Here is a 20928-nt window from a genome sequence, read left to right on the forward strand (position 1 = left end):
CAGCCTAGTGCCTGTGATTCAAGAGGGCTGTTTCCTGCTGCATGCTGGCGCTGGCAGCACTGATAAGCTCGAGGAGTTGATCTTGTTCCAAAGCTGTCACCTTGGCACCCACAGGAGAGCCATAAATTCTGGGATGAGGATCCTGTGAGGTGTGAGCAGCAGAAAACCATCAGCCTTGGTGTGCATGCATGCAGCAGTTATGGTTTGGGGCAAAACTCAATCTCACAAAGCTCAGATTCTCACCAGTTCAAGCAGCTGATCTCTTCCTCAGCACTGGTAAGTCACTGGCAGCCCTCACAGCATGGGCATGCCCAACTCACCCAGCAGCAGCACCTCAGCTCTTTCCTACAGGTGCTTCAAAGCTTCCTGCTCACAAGTGGGCAACATAGACTTGCAGCAGGTTGTCCATCACCTGCACTGCTGGGTGGAAGTGCTGGTATCAGGTGGGTAATTGTAGCCCTGAGGATGGTGTTTGACCCTGAGGGTGGGACCCAGGTTGCCCAGATTGGTGCTGGATTCCACATCCCTGGCACCATTGCAGCTCAGGTTGTCTGGGGCTGTAAGCAACCTGCTCTAGTTGTAGATGTCCCTGCTGACTGCAAAGTGGTTGGCCTGGATGAGCTTTAAAGGTCTCTTCCAACCCAAACCATGCTGGGATCAGTGAAACAAGGAGACTTTTTCTACCCTTGCAGCACACAGTGAAATGCTGCTCAGGCTGGAGAAGTCCATGATCCTTTACTAGCAGCAGCAGGAGCATTACCTTCTGCTTGCTTCTGTTCCTTACCATTGAGTCTTTGAAGACAGACTAAAAAGGATTGGAGATGACTTATCCTGAAGACATTAAAAAGGCAACTTTGAGCCCACTGAACCATCTCTGTGCTTGGCTTTCCCTCTGCCTTCATCCACCCACCTTCTATATTTGCTAAAGCTGCAGTAAAAGAGATCCTGGTTGTATTCCAGAGTGGAAAATTGAGTTGCAACATCTAAATGTTGCTTGGTATGTGACTTTTGCCCTTCTAAGCTGTAAGAAAATCATGCATTGACCAAAGTGGTGGGGCTTGGGACATCTGCCAGGAGCTGGTTTCTCTGCAGGATGGGTGGTTCAGAAGGAGCAGAGCTCCAACAGCATCGTTTTCTTCCTGCAAATACCTTTGCTGCCCTCAGAAATTTGGCTGACTCTGTAGGTACATTATTAAAGCAGCCACATGATGATGGAAAAATCAAAGCAGAGAGCATCCCTGAATAGAAATCAAGGCAGGAGGAGAGGTGTCCAGAGCTCCCCTTTTACAAGAGCATTTGTGTGTTTGCAGAGTGTGGAGCAGTGGAAAAAATGGTAACTGAACATCTGCAATCTGATGGGGAGGAGAAACATCTCTGTTTCTGCCAGCCCTGCCTGCTGCCAGCCCTGGAGTCCTCACCAGCAATGCTTCAAGGCTTGTCAAGCCCTGGCCCAGGCTGCCCAGGGCAGTGGTGGAGTCGCCATGCCTGAAGGAACTGAAAAGCCATCGAGATGTGGTGCTGAGGGGCATGGTTTAGTTGCTGCCAGTGCTGGGCTAACAGTTGGACTTGATGGTCTTAGAAGTCTGTTCCAACCAGAATGACTTCTGTCATTCAGTCCTGCCAATGTCAGCGTTGAACAAGGGGCTGCGAGGTGCCAGGGACTCCCACTTGCATTCATGAGGAGCTGGAGTGTGACCCCCAGGAGGGTGCCAGCCTAGACGATGTCACTGTGTCACCACCTGATGGCTGTGTGCTCCCAGAAGGGATTTGCTGGGACTGACACTGATTCAGGTGCTAGTAGCTGCAGTATCTCAGCAGGAGACAGAGCTGTGTGCTGCTCCCCTGGCAGGAAAGTCCCTTTCAGGGCAGTTCTTCTCCAGTTCTTCTCCAGACTGGAAAGCCCCTTCTGAGTTAGTTCCCCAGGTGAGCTCTCTCTATTTACTTCAGGAGATAAACTTATTCCCCACAAGGGGGTTTCAGACCAGTTCAAGCCCATTGTGTGTCTCATTCATGCACGGAACCTTAAGATCACAGAATCACACAGGTTGGAAAAGACCTGCAGGAAGTTTGAGTCCAACCATCAACCCTACTCTACCAAGTCCACCACTAAGCCACAGCCCCAGGCACCACATCTACACCACTCTTAAACACATCCAGGGATGGTGACTCAACCACCTTGTACAGACATGGCCCTATGGGGTGCTCCTTCAGTACCTGCAGATCAAGCAGGACAGTATCAGCAGGCCCCAAGAGCTGGGCTGTACACGGGCCACCTCCAGAGGGGTGGTGGAATCCCCATCCCTGGAGGTGTTTAAAGGTTTATACAAGCAAAACCAAGTTGAAGTTACCCTAAAGACAGGTAATATTTTCCATGCTTGACTGGATTTAGATCTCAGTTCCTGGATCTGTTTGCTCTGCCTGCAACCCCTCAGCCTCTGCATTTCTTTCCACAAGTGCTTCAGTGGAGGTGCCTGGAGGGGAGAGGAGCTGACAAGGGCACAGAGGCAGAGGATGGAAGAAGGTGAGTTAGGGACTGGCAAGGAAAAGCCCATCCTGTTCCTCATGCAGGCAGCTGTCTGCACCAACTGGCACAGGCACGCAGGCTGAGGGACCTGGGGGTGTCCAGCCTGGAGAAAAGGAGGCTGAGGAGAGGCCTCATTGGTCTCTGCAGCACCCCCAAGGGAAGGTTAAAGCCAGATGGGGGTTGATCTCTTCTCCCAGATAGCAGAAATTGATAGGATGAAAGGAAATGGCCTCAGCTTGCACTAGGAGAGGTTTGAGTTCGACACTGGAAGAGAATTCGTCCCTGGAAGGGTTCTCAAAGACTGGCACAGGCTGCCCATGTCCATCCCTGGAGGTGTTTCCAAGAGGCAGAGCTGTGGTGCTGAGGGCCATAGAGAACAGTTGGATTTCATCTTAAAGGTCTTTCCCAACCAAAATGATTCTATGATTCTGTGACCAGGATGGACAGGCACAGGGCAATAAGATGTTGAGCAGCAGTGCCCAAAACCTTAGTCTGGGCATGTTGAAGAAGTCAATTATGATGCTATCAGGGACAAAGCAAATAGGATCCCACAGCTCAATGAGCTGTGCTGAGGTGCTGGGCTGAAATAAATTCCAGCCTGACATCTAAACTCTGATAGAAAGTTTAATGAGGTGAGACCCACTTTTGCCTTCTGGAGAAGAGAAGGCTCTGGGGAGACCTTACAGATACCTGAAGGATCATGGAATGCCAGCTTGGAAGGGACCCCAGGGATCATCTGGTCCACCCTTTCTAGGTGATGGTGCAGTTGAAATGAGCTGTCCCAGCACTCTGTCAAACTGGCCAGTGTAGGGGAATCCACCACTTCCCTTGGGAGATGATTCCACAGAGTGTGGGGAGGGACTGTTTACAGCAACAGGACAAAGGGCAATGTTTTGAAACTAGAGCAGGGTAGATTTAGATTGGATGCCAGGAAGAAATTCTTCACTGAGATGGTGGTGGAACACTGGAACAGGTTGCCCAGGGTGGCAGTGGAGGCCCCATCCCTGGAGACATTCATGGTCAGGCTTGATGAGGCTCTAAGCAAACTGATAGCATAAAACAGTAGAATGACAGGTTGGAAGGGACCCCAAGGATCATCTGCTCCAACCTTCCTAGGTAACAGTCTAGTTGAAAGAAGCTGGCCTAGCACTCCAGCAAGCTGAGTCTTAGAACTGTCCAGTGTAGGTGGATCCACCACTTCCCTTGGGAGATCATTCCAATGTCCAACTGTTCTCATGGGGAAACATTTTCTTCTGGAGTCCCAAGGAAATCTTCCCAGCAGTGTTTTGACCCCATTCCCCCTTCTCTTTGCATTGGGATTTGTTGTTAAAAGTGAGTCTCCTGCTTCTTGGCAGCCACCCTTTAGGTATAGCTGGGGATGTCCCTAGGTGACCTTTAGAGGTTCCTTCCATCCCAAGCCATTCCATGTGCATGCCACATCCACGCTGTCCAGAAGGCTGTGCTGGTGGCCACCAGCGATCCTGGCCAGGTCATGATTGTGTCCTTCATGAATGGAAGTGAGTGTGCTTGACAACAGGAGAGGGGAAACCAGGATGTCATCACCCCCTGCTGCTGCTGCCGCTTCCCTGGAGCCTTCCTGCCCACGGGACGGCTGCCAGGGGAAGGGGACACTGCTCAGCATCACAACCTGGCACCGGCACAACCAGTGGGAGCTGAACACCAGCAGTGTTGACAGCCTGCCCCTGCCTTTCTCTCCCAGGCAGGAAGGAAGTAGGCTATTTTTAGGTTCTTTTCACATCTGGGGCTCAGGTATGGCCCTGCACCTACAGCTTCTGCCGCTCTGAAATCACAGGGGAAGGGCGGCAGCATCGCCTGCGCTCCCCACGCTCCCTCCCTGAGGACTTTCTCCCCCCTGCCCACTTACTCCCAAAAAACTCAAAGCCCCAAATGCTGCTCCAGGTAACACTCGGGGTGCTGAGCTGGTCATAAGTGAGGACAGCAGTGGTTGTGGCAGTCCCCATCTGGAGGGGCTGGCCAGTGCTGTTGAGGTTCCCTGAAGACTTTAGAAGCAAGTAGATACGGCAGACTGGGACATGGCTTAATGGCCATGGTGGTGTTGGGTTGGATCTCAGAGGCCTTTGCCAGCCAAAACAATTCTATGATTCTATGACTCTGCACAGTGAAGTCAAGGGTGTGCAAGTGTGCCCTCTGGCAGAGCTGGTGGGTTCGCCCCAGTCCTGCACCCACATCCCAGAAGGGTGAACATTTGTCTCTGATCTGGGATGGATATGCCTGATCTACACAGCCCACCGTGTGCCAACCTGTGCTTACAGAATCACAGAACTGTTTTGGCTGGAAAAGCCCTCTAAGCTCATCCTGTCCAACCATCAACCTAACACTACCATGGCCACTAAACCATGTCCCCAAGCACCATGGCCACAGGTTTCTTCAACACACCCAGGGATGAGGACTCCACCACCTCCCCGGGCAGCCTCTGCCAATGCCTGACTACTCTTGCAGCAAAGACATTTTTCCTTGTGTCCAACCTAACCCTCCCTTGGCACAATTTCAGGCCATTTCCTCGCCTTCTGTCATGTGAGACTAGAGAGCAGGACAAGGTGCAAATGGCTCTCAGCCTTAACTGGGTGTCAGGACACTGATGGACTTCAGCAGCCCTGAGCAGCCTCACCTGGGTCCCTATTTGGGCTCAGACCAAGAGCTGCACTCCTGCCAACAATATGATCCTGTGAGCACAGGCAGAGCTGCTCCAACCAGCATGCAGGCTGCATCTCTGCCAGCAGATTCCTCTCCGAACAGTGTTTCAGAAGGGGCTGGGCACCCCCTGCCCAGGCTGTATCCCTGAGCTGGCAGCAGGCAGGCAGGAGCCGTTCTGAGCAGCTGCAGGAGCTGGCGTTGAGCAAAAGCAGATGTTTGGAAGATGCTGTGGGCAGGAGGAGCTGGCACGAAACACCGTGCTTGGAACGCGCTGCTGGAAAGTGTCTCCTTGGACAGACTCCTCCTTGTCTCTCGTAGCACATTGGTTTATTTCGAGGGGCTGCGTGTGCAGCCTCGGGCACTCTGTCTGCCCGGGCTGGGAGATGGCAGCACCAGAGGAGCTGCCCCTGTGTGGGATGGTTGGTGGCATGGCGGAGGCTGTCCCGGTGCCAGGCTTGACCTGCGCGGCTGGTCGGGGGGGATTAGAGGCAGGGCACAGCTGAATCCTCTGTCGCCTGCCCCTGCGCGTCTGAGGAGCTCCGAGCGAACACGACCCACGTGGGGACAGCTCTCTCCTGCAGGGACTTCTCTCTGGAAGAGGAAGTTGTCTCGAAATAGCTCCGGCGCTTCCCTTGGAGCTTTGCAGACTTTGAAGTGTGCTGCAGAGCCTGGCAGCTGCCCCAGCGCTCCCCCGGCGCACACCGACCGCCTTGATAGCCAGACAGGACCCTGACAGGACCCTGTGATGACTCCTCCAGGACCGCGCTCTGCTCCTTTCCCTCTGGATGGGGCCTCGGGTGGATGTGTGCCTCACTCGGCCCCTCGGTGCCTGCCCTGAAGAGTCAGGTAGAGTCCTGGCGGGGGGTTGCTCCTGGGTCCGTGCGTGGGGAGGTGCAGCGCTCGTCCTCTGCGCTGCCTTCTCTCTGCTCCTCGGAGCGGGACCTGCCGCGCTGCTGGTCCCCGGCGCTGTGCCTGTCCTGGGGAGTGCTTTGTGCTTGGACGTTAGCAGTGTGTGCTCGAGTGCTGCATCCCTCTGGAAGAAAGCCTTTGACCCGGGTCGGTTTGGTTTCCTTCCTCAGGGTGAATTAGCGCAGGGGGCAGCGGTGGTGCCGGGGAAGGCAAACCTGCTGCTTCCCCTGCGGGAAGGGAATGGATGTGCGAGCTTTCCCCAACGTGGAGATGCATCTTGGCAGGGAAAAAGGCTTTTCCCTGGAGTCTGTCCCGGGGAGGAGCACAGGGACTTTGCTGCTTGCCCCGCTGGAAAGGCTCTGGGTGGTTTTGGTGTTGTCACCAGCCTGGCACCCTCTCTAGGTCCCTGGCCATCCGCTGCCATCCCAGCCACTGTGCACACCCCGCAGCCGGCAGCCACTGCTGCTGCTCAGCCCAGACCGGGTGAGTGAGGCACCTCTGGCTCGGGGCAGCTTCAGCACTTCTCACGCTTATTCATTTTGCTCCCTCTGAAACCATTCCCAGCGTCAAGGAGCCAAGTCACCTGCCCAGAGCTGCTCCTGGCTATCTCTTGCCCTGGCAGTGCTGGTGCACCCCCGCTGCCAGCTCCTTGCCCCGCAGGGCAGGCAGAGCTCCTGCACCCATCTGAGGGGAGGCTGTGCTCCGAGTGTTGCTGGACGGGGGCCAGCTCTGGCACTGGCTGTTTGTGCAGTCGTGTGGCTGCCCATGTTCCCCTCCCCTTGGCCCGGGGCCCCGGGGGGCCCTGTGACATGGCAATAAAGAGCGATGGTGGTGGTGATAAGGAGGAGAGCGAAGCAACCCGGGCCAGAGAGGAAACGCAAAGGGGAGTGCCGAGGCCTGAGCTTCAAAGAGATGTAGACGATCCAACTCTGTGCAACAGGCAGGTTCTAGCCCTCCTCCTCCTCTTCCCTGATGAGTATTTTCCTCTTGGTCCTCTGACTGGATCAGAGCACCTCCCTGAGCCATCACACCACAACCGCTCACCCCCTCGGTGAGCTGTTGGCTTCCCGTGGGAGCAATCCCAGTGTCCATGCAGCTGGGCAGCAGCTTTTACCTCTGCCTCTTGACTGAGCCTGAGCACAAATTCCTCTGGGCTTCATTCAAGCACAGATTTATCACCTCTGAGGATGACACAGGTTTACAGGTGTGCACTTGTTTGGTATTTTGGTTATGCAATGAGTTCCTGTCTCCCAAGGCTTTCTTAACCAGTTTCTGAGGTCCTCTATGGACGGTCTACATCCACAAGATGTCAATTCAACCTTCACAGTTGAGAGTGAACATGTAACAGCCCACTGAACATCTAAAGGTATGTCCTCTTCCTGCAGTGGAAGGGAACATGGGCCAGCCTCCAGATGTGTCTGGCTCTGTCACAAGAATCTGTCCCAGCTGAAACATTAATTTGACCAGAGCAAATGGAGTCCTCAAATTGTCCTCAGAAGCTTTGGGCTTGCTGCTCCCAGTCTCTGCCCCCCAGTCTCCCCACAGCTATGAGATGCTGCGTCTCCAGTTGTGGCATAGGGCTGCCTTGGCATCAGCTGTTGGACGAGTGCCAGCAGCTGATCCCAGAAATAGTGTGCTGTGCATTTTGGTTTAGTCCTGCTTCCTAAAGAGGTAGAGCTATGAGGCTTAGAACCATAGAATCCCAGACTGGCTTGTGTTGGAAGGGACTTTTAAAGCTCATCCAGTCCAACCCCTTGCAGTCAGCAGGGACATCTGCAACTAGAGCAGGCTGCTCAACAACCCCAAAGAACCTGACCTGCAATGGTGCCAGCCATGGGACATCTCCAACCTCTCTGGGAAACCTGGGCCAGGGTCTCATCACCCTCAGGGTCAAAGAGTTTTCCCTTCTCTCCAGTCTAAATCTCCCTCTTTCAGTTCCAAACTACCATCCCTTGTCCTGTCACAACAGTCTGGCCCCACATTTCTGACTGTCCCCTTGAAATACTGAAAGGCCACCAGAAGGTCTCCCTTCTCTTTTCCAGACTCAACAAGCCCATCTCAGCCTGGCCTCACAGCAGAGGGCTTCCAGACCTACCAGCATTGCTGTGGTCTCTGGCCTCACTCCAACAGGTCCCTGTCTGTGCTGTGCTGAGGACTCCAGAGATGTCCCAGCACTGCACTCAGCAGAGCACAGTAGAAGGGCAGAATCCCCTTCCTGTCCCTGCTGCCCAACTGCTGGGGATCAGCCCAGGGCACAGTTGGAGCTGGGCTGGCAGCACTTGGTGCCAGCTCATGTCCAGCTTTTTACTCTCCAGCACCCCCAAGTCCTCCTCCTCTGTGCTGGTCTCCAACTCTTCATCCCCCAACCTGCACTGATACTAGGGCATGCCCTGACCCATGCACAGGACTTTACACTTGGCCTTGTTGAACCTTCTGAGCTTCCCACAGACTTGTTTATCTTCTCCCACTTCACTGCCTGCTGCTGCTCCATCAGTCTAGGATGGATATTCCTGGCTGGCTGGCCTCAAATCAGGCAGAGGAGAAGAATTCTTGACACTGAGTGGGATGGCACAGGACAGCCAGCAATGAACTTTGCTGACCCTTACAGGACAGCATGTCCAGGTTGCAGCATGACAGAAACATTGCTTGCTTCTTTGCTACAGAACTCAGTCCTGCTCCCTGGAAGGGCTGTGGGATAGGCTGACTGCTCACTGCTCCCCATTCCAGGCATCACCCTGCACACTCCCACTGCAGCAGTTTCCCTTTTGTGTTCAGATGGTTCCTTCTGGGAGTCCTGTGAAGGTTATCTCACAGCAGTCCTGCTTGTATTGGACATGGTCTTGCTCTGCTGGTGACAGAGACCTGTCTGTGGCCCCTTTGCCTGTGCAACATCTCACTGGGATGGATGCCCACCCCCTCACCACCTTCTGATACAGGGGGTGGGCACAGCTGCTGTTGTAGCAGGGCCACAATGACCTTTTATCAGTCAGCTTGGTGTGGGTTTGCAGCTGGCTGTTGGGATGTGGGCAGCAGCATTCCCCTCCCCAGCATCCACAGAGATTTGGCAGAGCTCTGATTTCCCTGACATCCTGTGATCCTGCGAAAATGAGACCTCCTCTACTCTGGTTTAGGAAAGAGCTGAGCCAAGAGGACTCATGATTTGGCTGTGTTCAGCATTTCTAATGCTGACCACATCTGCCCAGGCCTGGGGGCTCTCAGAAGTTGCTTTCTCGCCTCTCGCAAGCGTTGCTGGCTGCTCTGGAGGCAGATGCTGTGTTGGCTGAGTCACACCTTTCTATTTTGAGGTGTGACATGCCTTGAAGGCTGCACCACCCTCCATCAAGCATGGTTTGGGCAGGAGCTCTCCCAGGGAGCTGCTGCTGTGTGTCATCTGTGCTGGGCTGAGTTTTGCTTGTGAGTCTCTAGTGTGATTCTGCAGTCCAGGCTGGTGTTACTGGGAGGGTGCTCCTGCTCCTGCTGAAAGCAGGGGCTTCTGTTGTTGCCTGTAAATCTCCTTGTCGACCTTGTCCTCCTGGAGACACATTATATGCTCACCCCTTCCTTGCTGATCTGCTTCTCTCTGCTCTCTGTGCTAGCCTGTCAGCAGCTGTCACGTTGTTTGTTCCTCAATGCCAAGAGAAGCAGCTGAGGGAACTGAGGTTGTTTAGCCTTTGGAAGAGGAGGCTGAGGGGAGACCTCATTACTCTCTACAGCTCCCTGAAGGGAGATTTGAGCCAGGTGGAAGTTGGTCTCTTCTAGAAACAAGTAACAGGACAAGAGAAAACAGCCTCAAGTTGCACCAGTGGAGGTTCAGGTAGAACCTTTGGAACAATTAATTCCCAGAAGGGGTTCTCAGGCACAGGAGCAGGCTGCCCAGGGAGGTGCTGGAGTCCCCATCCCTGGAGGTGTTTAAAAGCCACCCAGATGTGGTGCTGAGGGATGTGATTTAGTGGCAGTAGCTTAGCAGCAGTGGTGGGACTGTGAACTGAAGGTGAGTGGTTGCACTTGATGATCTCAGAGGTCACTTCCAAACTGAGCAGCTCCATGATTCTGTGGTTGTGTTTCCCCTCAGGTGGAAGTGCTGCCTGGGCTATTTGTGCCAGCAACTCTGGCAGAGCTCTTCACAACTCCTTTCGTTTTTCCCCTTCAGTTGTTTTTCCCAAAGCTGGCTCTGGGAATGGAAAGAGACATTCAATCCAAAGAGCTGATGCTTCCTGAAAACTGATTTCTTCCCTCAGAAAGAATGAAAAGTGACGTTGGTGAGGAAGTCTCCAAAGAGTCGTTAGTGTCCAGGAAGCTGCTCAACTTCCACATTGGCTTTAGCAAAGGGCCCTGGGGCTCACTGAGTCCTGATGATCAGATGAACGTCCTGCAGTGTGAGCTGTGAAGGTGTTTCATTAGTGAAATGGCTCTAAGAGCCATTCTCACCTTCTTCTTCATGAGCATGAGTCTTCTGGCAGAGATGTGCCTTGCCAGAGCAGCCATCAGGCAACGGTGCAGCAAAGTGCTGATGGAAAGCAGAGTCTGAGCTTGAGATGAGTTTCTCTGGCAGTGAGAGCCTGAGGGAGAGCAGCTGGTTTCATATCAGAGCTGTCTGAAACCACAAACCCTGCCAGGTTTGGAGCTGAAACTGAAGATCAATCCAGAAGCAGAGCTCCAGGCTGGTCCACAGCATACTTGGTCCCCCCCACCTCTTCTCCAGGTCTCTCCACCCTGGTATCCTGTCTGAACAGGGCCCGAAATGGGGCAGATGACCTTGATGTGCAGTTTGAGTTCCATACCTAAAGTTTTGCTTCCCTTTCATTTTATCTGAGACACTTTGCTCTGGAGTGGCTGATGTAAGGTGAGATGGAGCCTGACCCTGCCCTTGGCTCTTATCCTTGACAGTGGTTCAGGTCCTCAGGGGAGCCTGGACCTGCTGCTGCCTGGACAGTAAAGGAGGGCTGGAGGCTGGAAAGATGCACTCATCCTCTTTTCCTCCACCTCAGCTGTGCAGCTGGGCTGGAGATCAGGACCAGGGCCAAAAGCAGTGGCTGCTTGATCAGCAAATGGGCATGGCTTAAGAGGAGGCTGCAAGCAGGATGTCAGACCTGCTCTGATGGACTCTACTGGATCGTTCTGCTGCACCATCAGTTTGCCATGGTGCAAATGCTGATGGTGGGTCCAGAGGAGCCATTGCACAGAATTTTGGGAGCTGTTGGCTGCCATTTGGAGCAGCACAGAGGATGCAATGTCAGATCCTCAGGCTGGCTTGTGGAAAACAGCCCTTCAGCTCATGCAGTGAAGAAATTCTCCCTTCACAGGATCACAGGATATTAGGGGTTGGAAGGGACCCAAAGAGATCATCAAGTCCAAGCCCCCTGCCGGAGCAGGACCATACAATCTAGCTCAGGTCACACAGGAACACATCCAGACAGGCCTTGAAAGGCCCCAGAGAAGGAGACTCCACAACCTCTCTGGGCAGCCTGTTCCAGTGCTCTGGGACCCTTACAGGAAAGAAGTTCTCTCTTGTGTTGAGCTGGAACCTCCTGTGCTGCAGCTTCCATCCATTGCTCCTTGTCCTATCCCAGGAATCAAGTAAGCAGAGCCTGTCCCCCCCCCTCTCCTGACCCCCAGCCCTCAGATAGCTTATAGGCATCTATTAGATCCTCTCTCAGTCTTCTCCTCTCCAGATTGAAAAGCTCCAGGTCCTTCAGCCTCTCCTCATCAGGCAGTGTGCTCCAGTCCCCTCATCACCCTCTTAGCCCTCTGCTGGACTCTCTCCAGCAGATCCTTGTCCCTCTTAAACTAGGGAGCCCAAAACTGATTGCAGTACTCAAGATGAAGTCTCACCAGGGCAGAGTTAGAGGGGGAGGAAACTCTTCTTAAGGCACCCCGGGATCCCACTGGCCTTCTTGGCCACAAGGACATATTGCTGTCTCATGGACAACTTATTAGCCACCAGCTGACCCCTGGCATGTCTGCTCCAGCCACGCTCACCAGAGCCAGAGGCGAGCATGGGCTGGGCAGCTGCCCGCAGCGCTGTAACGTTAGACGCAGCCTCTGATGTGCTGCTTTCACAGCCAACCTCTCCTGAAGGCAGCTGCAGGGAGGAGGAGGAGGGCAGGCAGCGTGCTGGGGTCTGCTCCACAGGCCATGTGCCACCTCACGGTGAGTACCTGTGCTCCTGTGTGTCCCCCATGCCAAACAGCCACCCTGTCTGCTTCAGGACGTGCAGCGCTGCCCATGGTGCTTCTGCTGGGCAATGCCTCCTCTGGACCCACCGTCAGCACTTGCACCACGGCAAACTGGTGCTGCAGCAAAACGACCCAGGGGAGTCCATCAGGGCAGGTTTGGCATCCTGTTTGCACCCCCCTCTTTAGGCTGGGCCTGTCTCGCTGGCGGAGCAGTGGCTGCCTTTGCCCTGAGCTCTTTTCCAGCCAGAGCAATTCTATGGTTCTCGCATGGGGAGCCAGCTGAGGGGGTTCTCTGCAGGAATAGGATGAGTTGGGGTTGGCTTAGAGGGCTGGAGCGCCTCTCCTTCAAGGACAGGCTGAAAGAATCTGGACTGTTCAGCCTAAAGAAGAGAAGGTTTGAGGGAGACCTTCTGACAGCTTCCCAGTACTAAAGGGGGTTGCAGGAAGGCTGGGGAGGGGCTGTTTAGAAGAGCCTGTGGAGATAAGACAAGGAAGGGGCAGTGGTTTGGAACTGGAAAAGAGTGGATTTAGGTTGAGTTCTTTGCTACAAGAGTGTTGAAATACTGGAACAGGCTGCCCAGGGGTTGAGGCCCCAACCCTGGAGACATTTGAGGTCAGACTTGACATGGCCCTGATCAGCCAATTTGAGGTGTCCTTGCTGACCACAGAGGGGTTGGACAAGACAGACTTTGAGGGTCTCTTCCAACCTGATGCAACCTGTGAATCTGCTGCTAACTGGTAGTGGGAGAGAGGGAACTTGGGTTGGGGAGCAGTTTCCACACTTTGTTTCTCCACGAGCGCCTGTGGCCGAGCTGATAACAACCCCAGGAAACCTCAGCCCTGCTTGTACAGTGAGTCTGTAACTGAACCCAGGGCTGCAGGAGGGCTGGAGGGGCTGGCTTTGGAGAGGGACTAAATATAACCTGGAGAAAACAAACATGTGAGCACCACAGGCTGTTTTTGTCCTCTGCTGTCCTTGGGCAAAGTGGGGAGGTGGGAGGGAGAACATCTCTCAGGGCTGACCATGGTCAGCAAAGCTCCAGAATATGATGTTTGGGCTCTAAGCCAGGTGGTGCTGGGCAGTGGAGGGTGCCTGGGTGTGTTGGAGAGATGGAGAAGGATGGCACAGAATCATGGAGTCACAGAACTGTTTTACTTGGGAAAAAACACTGAGCTCATCCAGCCCAACCATCAGCCCAACACCACCATGGACACTCAACCATGTCCCCAGGTGCCATGGCCACAGGTTTCTTCAACACCTCCAGGGATGGGGACTCCACCACCTCCCTGGGCAGCCTCTGACAATCCCTGACCACTCTTGCACAGAAGTGGTTCCTGTGCAACCTATTCATGACTGAGCTGAGCCCACCCATTTGCTGCCAGCCCAGCTTCCACCACCCAAGGGTCTTCTTTCATGGCTTCAGATATGTTTGTGTTGCTCAGTCTGTGCCTGTTATATTCCATCTAGTCCCAAGGATTCTGGGGCATTGTGATTGCCACCAGCTCGTGATGATCTGAGAGCAGCAGGTCTTCTGGGGGGTCTGTGCAGCCCTGTGCTGAGTGTCACCAAGGGGACAGCCTAGGCCACTCCTCTAAGTGCAGTGAGGTTGAGGTGACTCATGTGAATGGACATATCTCATTCTTCTGCTGTAGGACTCCAGTCCCACCCCAGTGTCCTTGCATACTGAACTTCAATTCCTGCCATGGATTGGAGCTAAAAGGGAATACCCTTTCCTTGGAACAGGAGGTACTTTCCTGCAGAGCTGGCCTGCTCAAGAGGAAAGTAGCTCAGTGGGGTGAGCAGCAGGGGGAACGAGAGCTGAGGGAGGCAAACTGAAGGATTCCAGCCCCAGAGGTTTCATCTCCACATGGCTGTGGATGCCTCCTTCAGGGGGAGGTGTTCGAGGCCAGGTTGCATGAGGCCTTGAGCAATGTGGTCCAGTGGGAGGTGTCCCTGCCCATGGCAGTGGGGGTGGAACTGGGTGATCTTTAAGGTCCCTTCCAACCCAACTCATTCTGTGAATGATTCTGTGACTACACTTCAGCTTGTATTAGCCTGGCCAAAAGAGAGCAGCCACCAAACTCTTCCCCACCTGTGGCTCCCCACTAAGCGCTGCCCTGCAAAGGAGCGGCACTGAGGTTGAGTTTGTGGGGTGCTCAACCCCTGATGATTCATAGAATGGTTTGGGCTGGAAGAGGCCTTGAAGATCATCTAGTTCCAGCCCCCCTGGCACTGGCAGGAACACACTCCACAAGGCTGCTCAAGGCCTTGTCCATCCACCTTGAACACCTCCAGGGAATGTGCATCCGTGGCCTCTCTGGGCAGCATTTCCAGTGCCTGGGTCCTGATCTTGCTTTCTCCAGCACTCTAGAAACAAAACCACCAGCTTGGAAAGGAGAATGAGACTGCAACCCCCTTCAAACCATGGTCTTAGCTACCAGTTCCTGGGGTGAGCTGTGCTTTCACTGCCAAGTTCTTCACTTTGAAGAACGCAGAGCCAGGTAGATCCCATAACCACCCCAAACTCCTGCAGAGGTCACTTTGGACTCACTAAGGTCTTTTCAGCAAACCCCTCACAGCTATTGCAGACCCAGGAGGGGACTGGGACTTCCCTTCTTGCCCTTCCTTTTAGTTTCTGCCTGCAAATGAGGTGGATGCAGCTGATGCCAGGGGTATTTTAAGAACTGCAGAGAGGAAGCAGAGATTCGCAGCTCTGCACAGAAGTGGGATGAAGGCAGAAAAGACTCTGGTCTTGCTGAGCTGGCAGACAGCAAAATAACCAGTTAGGGGATGAAATGTGTCTCATGGCTGCTGGGGGGAAGGGAAGAGATCCAAGGTGGGAGGAGTGGGACAGAAAGCAGAGAAGCCCTCATGGATGTGGGTGGGGGAGCTGAGCAGCTGCTGCCTCTCACCAGCACTTTTTTAGGGCTTGCTTTTGCACCCTGTGCTGTCACATTTCCCTTCAACTCATCTGTCATCTGTGCTGGCTGGGGCCTGGCAGCCCTTCCTGTTTCTGAGTAGTAGGCTTGTGGTCACCGCTGGGCTGTGACACAGGCACCCAGAGCAGGAGTGAGCCTCGCTCATGCTGGGCAGCACTGAGCATGGTGCCAGTGCCATGGGCATCGCTGCTTTGCCATCTAGCTCCCACATGCCAAAGCTTGGAATAGGAACTGGTGCCTGATCCACCTCCTCCTCCCTCCTCCTTGCAATGTGTCTGCTGGGAGCATCCTGTGCCTGGAAGGGAGCTGTGATCCTGGGAGCTGGAATGACACAAGGGAAGGTGAGTGCAGCATGGAGCTGGGTAGGTCTGGGGCAGAGTCCTTCCTTGCATCGTCTTCCTGGTCCCACTTGTAGGATGGTGCAGGAACAGACTGTGGTAGGAGGTGGCATGAAGTAATAGGATATGATAGGATATTCTATCCCAAGCCTTCAGGAGAGTGGGACAAGAATTCCCAGGCCAAAGCCTGTGACCCTCTCCCATGTAGGTCTGAGTTAGTCCACCAGGCTCTAGGACCATCTCAGAGCCCATCCCCAGTATGGGGATAGCATCCCCCTACTTGCACCAGCAATCAGCCATTTCAGGAGAGAGGAGGCAGGCACAGAGGATGTCAGTTGTGGGGGGCTCTGGTGTCTCCTGCTCCCCTTTCCCCAGGGACTGGTCTGACACTGGCTGTCAGCAGCAGTCCCCATCTGAGATGTGGCACTGTTAATGCTGAGAGTCTGATCCTAGAGATTCAGTGAAGCCTCCTTGGCTGGGAGTGGTTTTGCGCTTTGCATAACTGGGAGAGGTACTCGACTCACCCTGGCTGAGAAGGAGAAGCTGCAGCACAGCTTAGACAGGTTTCTGTGCCTGCCACACACCCACACCCTCCCCTCCCCCCCAGTGCCTGTGTGGAGCTGACAGGGATATGGTTTAGTGTTGACCCTTTAGTGCTGGTCGAGGGTTGGACTGGATGATCTTGCAGGTCTCTTCCAAACAGATGTATTCTGTGACCATGGCTGGCTCACAGCATGTGGTGAGTCAGGGCTCAATGGGCACGAAGTGCAGAGATGTCATAACCAAGGTCTTTAGTCTCTGTGCACAGAAGGGGGGGCAGTGGCAAAGGAGCCACAGACAGGGATTTGTGCACAGAGGGTGCAGGGACATCCCCCCCCCATCTCCTCCAGGGAAGGAGCAATCCCAGCATCACAGCATCCAATCCCAGCATGTCACATCTGGTCTCCTGGGAATGCTGCTGGGTCCTGGGAGCAGCCTAGCAGGCAGAGGGGTACAGGATGTGCGTGTCAGGGACTGCTCCTGTCACAGCAAGTCAAGAAATAGCCTGATGCAGTGATAGGGATCCTGCTACCCCCTCCACGTGCCCGTGGGTGACGTCTCACTGCTCTGACACCAGCACTGAGGTCACCATGGTGTGCCTGCAGCTCCACATGCTGATGAAAGAGATCTTCACCCAAATCAGCATCCCTAAGTTTGTCATTGGAGCTGCAGATGGTTGGTGTGTCCCTGCGGTGGCACATAGCTTCTAGGCGGTGCCCGGGGGATCCCTGGTGCCAGATGATGGCCTTCACTTCTCGTGGTCAGCCATGAGAGACAGCAGGCAGCATCTCCATCCAGCATGGCCAGGGAGGGCAGATGTGGTCCTGCTGTCTGAACTGCTCCAGACCGAGGCTGATGCTTGCAGCCCTTCCCATCCTCAGTCCTGCATTCTTCCTCCTCCTCTGACAGCCCTGGAACCCTCACCCTTGGGGGGCAAAGCAGGCAGAAAACATCTCCCAAATGGGTTGTTTTCTGCTCATTTATGTCCATGTGCTGCTTATGGCCAGGCCAAGAGACAGTCAGTAGCTGGGGCCTGGAAGGAACCAGACTGACCAGAGTCTTCCTCACTGCGTGTGTCCTTTCATGCCTCTTCCTATGTGACATTTCCCTGTCATTCAGACAGTGTGAATGGATTCTGTTTGTGTTGGAGACCAGTTTGGGGCACTTCTTTATTGAGTTTTCTTGGGATCCCCTAGCAGTTGGAGCAGGAGGTGGACCGTGGGTTCAATCTCAGTTCCTCTTTGCTGACAGTGAGGAAAGGCAGCACTGTTTAAGCAGACAGCTGAGCCAAGAAGTGAGGTTTCTCAGACAAGAGGAGCTCACAGCACCTTGGCCCTGTAGAGCCTGTTTCTAAATCTAGAAACCGAGTGCTGAAGAGCAGGTTCCATGTTTGGCCACCAGCTCCCCTCCCACGCACAGGCAGGTAGGGTGCGGATGTGGGAAGCCACCGCCATGATTAGCAGCAGCTCATGTTCCGCTTTGGCAAGGCCAAGCCCTGGGGCATGGCTACTGGAGGAGCCTCAGCACAGGCATTGTGGGTGCCCTGCAGCATGAGGGACTCCTGTGCTTCTTCCAGCAGAATCACAGAATGTCAGAGGCTGGAAGGGACCTCCAAAGCTCATCCAGTCCAACCTCCTCCCAGAGCAGGATCACCCAGAGCAGATCACACAGGAGCACATCCAGGCAGGTCCTGAATATCTCCAGAGAGGGAGACTCCACAGCCCCCTGGGCAGCCTGTTCCAGGGTTCTGTCACCCCCACAGGGAAAAAAAATCCTCCTCATGTTTAAATGAAACTTCCTATGCCTCAGCTTCCACCATTCCCCCTTGTCCTGTCACTGGGCATCACCCAGCAGAGCCTGGCTCCAGTCTCCTGCCACTCACCTTTACATCTTTATGAACGTTGATGAGGTCACCTCTCAGTCTCCTCTCCAAGCAGCTCAGCCCCAGCTCCCTCAGGCTCTCCTAGTAACAGAGCTGTTCCATTCCCTTCAGCATCTTTATGGCTTTGTGCTGGACTCTCTCCAGCAGTTCTATGTCACTCTTGGCTTTGAGCTGGCAGAAGGGAGACTGAAACTGGAGATTAGGAGGAAGTTCTTCAGAGTAGGGTGGTGAGACGCTGGCACAGGTTGCCCAGGGAGGTTGTGGATGCTCTCTCCCTGGAGGTGTTCAAGGCCAGGCTGGATGAGGCCTTGAGCAACCTGGACTGGTGGGAGGTGTCCCTGCCTATGGCAGGTGTTTGGAACTCAACGACCTTTTGAGTCCCTTCCAACCCAAAGCATTCTATGGATTTGCAAGTCAAGATGAGCTGGAGGACAGCTGGCATCTTCTCCTCACTCCCGCCTGTGGACCAAGCTGCCTAGCAGCCATGCCAGCAGAGGCAAGGAATTTGCTGCAGTAAACCCATGGCCTGCAGAATCACAGAATCCCAACATGGGGGGGTTGGAAGTGACCCCCAGACATCATCCAGTCCAACCCCCTGCCAAAGCAGGGCACCCACAGCAGCTTGCCCAGGATCACAATGCCCAGCTGGGGTTGGAATCTGTCCAGAGAAGGAGATGCCACAACCTCTTGGGCAGCCTGCTCCAGGCCTCCAGCACCCTCACAGCAAAGTTTCTCCTCCTGTTAAGATGGAACCTCCTGGGTTCCAGTTTGTGCCCACTGCCCCTTGTCCTGGTGCTGGGCTCCACTAACTATAGTCTGCCCCCATCCTTTTGCCCCCCACTCTTTAGTTCTTTGTGGGCATTGCTCAGATCCCTTCTGAAGCTGCTCTTCTGTAGGTTCAACAGCCCCAGGGCTCTCAGCCTTTGCTCCTCAGGCAGATGCTCCAGTCCCTTCCTCATCCTCCCAGCCTCTGTTGGACATTCTCATATATCCCTTTCCCCCTTGAACCAAGGAGCCCAGAACTGGACACAACACTCCAGATGTGGTCTCCCCAGGACAGAGCAGAGGGGGAGGCTGTTCCATGGCCTCACCTCCTCTTTCCCCTTTGCTTCCAGTGGCAGCAGGCACTGCTCCTGCGGCTCTGCTGCTTGGCAGGCAGTCGAAATCCAGGTTTGTGGCTTGATGCCAGGCCTTGTGATGCAGCCCATGGGTCACAAATAACGGCCAGAAGGGGCTGGGTTGGGTTTGAAAATGCTGTGTTCTGCAGGAAACCATTCATGAGCCTCTGGAAGCTGCTCCTCAAAGCAGTGCGTGGCAGAGGCACTCCCGCGCGTGTCCAGCCACCTGCCCATGCAGCTGCCACGTTTGGCAGTGGCCATTTAGGACCTGCCTGAGCAGAGTTAGGTCCTAAATCTACCAATCAAACAACAAATCCCAGAGCAAAGACACGAGGATAAGCATGGGCTGAAGGTCCAACTGTGCTGGGAGGGATGAAGAGGACTGACAGGACTGGGGTGGTTTGGGGCCAGCTGGAGTTGGGCTCCCTGTTGCCAGCCACAAATGTGAGTGTTCAGGGAAGTGGAGAATTCAGAGAAGGCAAGACCAAAAGAAGAGAAGACAAAACCTGTAGGCTGGAGACACCTCCACCTACAAGTGCTGAGAGGGTTATTGCAGTTGGCTCAGGCACTGTTCTCCAGCTGCTGCTGTGGCCCATGGGTGGGGAGATGGGAGAGGGCAACACACTGGGGAAATGATCCCTCACCATGGGCACTGAGGAGGAAGGACCATGAGGTGCTGGATCTGTGGGCTGGGAGGGATCTGGGTGTGGGGTAGATCCCTCCAGCTGAGCAGCTCAGTGGTGACATTACACTGTAGATGCTGACATCTCCTCTGCTCCCCCCACGGTGCCCCATGCAGGCTTGCAGTCCTGTCACCTTCCTTCCTCCACACAGGATTATTTTCTCTTCCTCTTTCTCTGGAAAGAACAATGCTTGAGGACAAGGGAAGCTGTCCGGCTCCAGGCTGGCTTCCCTCTGCAGCGTGACCAGTTCCCAAGCTGTCCTTGGGGTTTGTTCCTCTGGAGCTCTGGATCAGGATGGCAGTGGATCAGGACACCAAGCCTGGAAAATTCAAGGAAATTTGGGCTCTTTTTGTTTCTTTTTTTTTCCTGGCTGAATGTTGCATTTCAGACATTCTCATCAGAAGCTTTCTTCTTAAACCCTGTGGAATGATGAGGTGCCCAATTCTGCCATGCTCACTGGTGCTGAAACTCAGTCCTGGGGCCTCCTTCATTCAGGAGGCTTTGAGGGCCAAGTGTTCAGATGGGATGAGCTTCCAGGTGAAGCTTTCACCTGCAAAACACAGCCCCTGAGCCATGCTGTGTTCACTCTTAGGGCTCTGCCTCCCTGGCATTGCTCCCTAATGAGGTCCCATGCCCATGGTCTCCTGCTGGCTTTGCCCTCCCTCCCAAAGTTCCACCACCTGCCCAGTACAAGTGTGCCCTATTTCTTTGCAGGTGAGACACAGAACCCAAGGCTATGCCCCTGCTGTGTGAGGAGCAGCTGTGCACTCACCCCAGCAGCAGAGACACTCTACAGCAGCCCTGCCCACTCTGTGCTGCAGCTCATCTTGGCCATGGAGAGCACAGGTGGGTGATGCCAAGTGCCTGGGGAGCTGAGGCAGGGGAAACCAAACCAAAGGAACCCATCTGGTCCACCTTCTCATGCCTCAACTACAGAATCCCAGCATGGTGGGGTTGGAAGGGACCTCCAGAGATCATCCAGTCCAATCCCCTTGCTAAAGCAGGGCACCCACAGCAGCTTGCCCAGGATCAAAAGGGCCAAGCAGGTTTGGAATCTCTCTAGACAAGGAGACTCCACAAACATTCTGGGTAGCCTGCTCCAGGCCTCCAGCACCCTCACAAGAAAGTTCTCCTCCTCTTCA

General features: G+C 54.4%; 1 protein-coding gene across 3 annotated transcripts in view; it reads left to right on the forward strand.

The window, feature by feature from the left end:
- Positions 1–5586: 5586 nt before the first annotated feature.
- The window catches only part of PIK3R6 (phosphoinositide-3-kinase regulatory subunit 6), a 40449-nt gene continuing 25107 nt past the window's right edge, over positions 5587–20928 (forward strand). For 2 of the 3 annotated variants that reach the window (XM_064151779.1, XM_064151780.1), the window contains exons 1-2: positions 5587–6046; positions 20501–20632. In XM_064151779.1, the coding sequence (XP_064007849.1) occupies positions 5986–6046; positions 20501–20632 (193 nt within the window). In that variant the 5' untranslated portion in view covers positions 5587–5985. The remainder of the gene's footprint in view (positions 6047–20500; positions 20633–20928) is intronic. The other variant, XM_064151781.1, reaches the window with a different exon arrangement.

This window comes from Pogoniulus pusillus, chromosome 11, assembly GCF_015220805.1.
Source record: "Pogoniulus pusillus isolate bPogPus1 chromosome 11, bPogPus1.pri, whole genome shotgun sequence".
In the NCBI taxonomy this organism is placed as follows: domain Eukaryota; kingdom Metazoa; phylum Chordata; class Aves; order Piciformes; family Lybiidae; genus Pogoniulus; species Pogoniulus pusillus.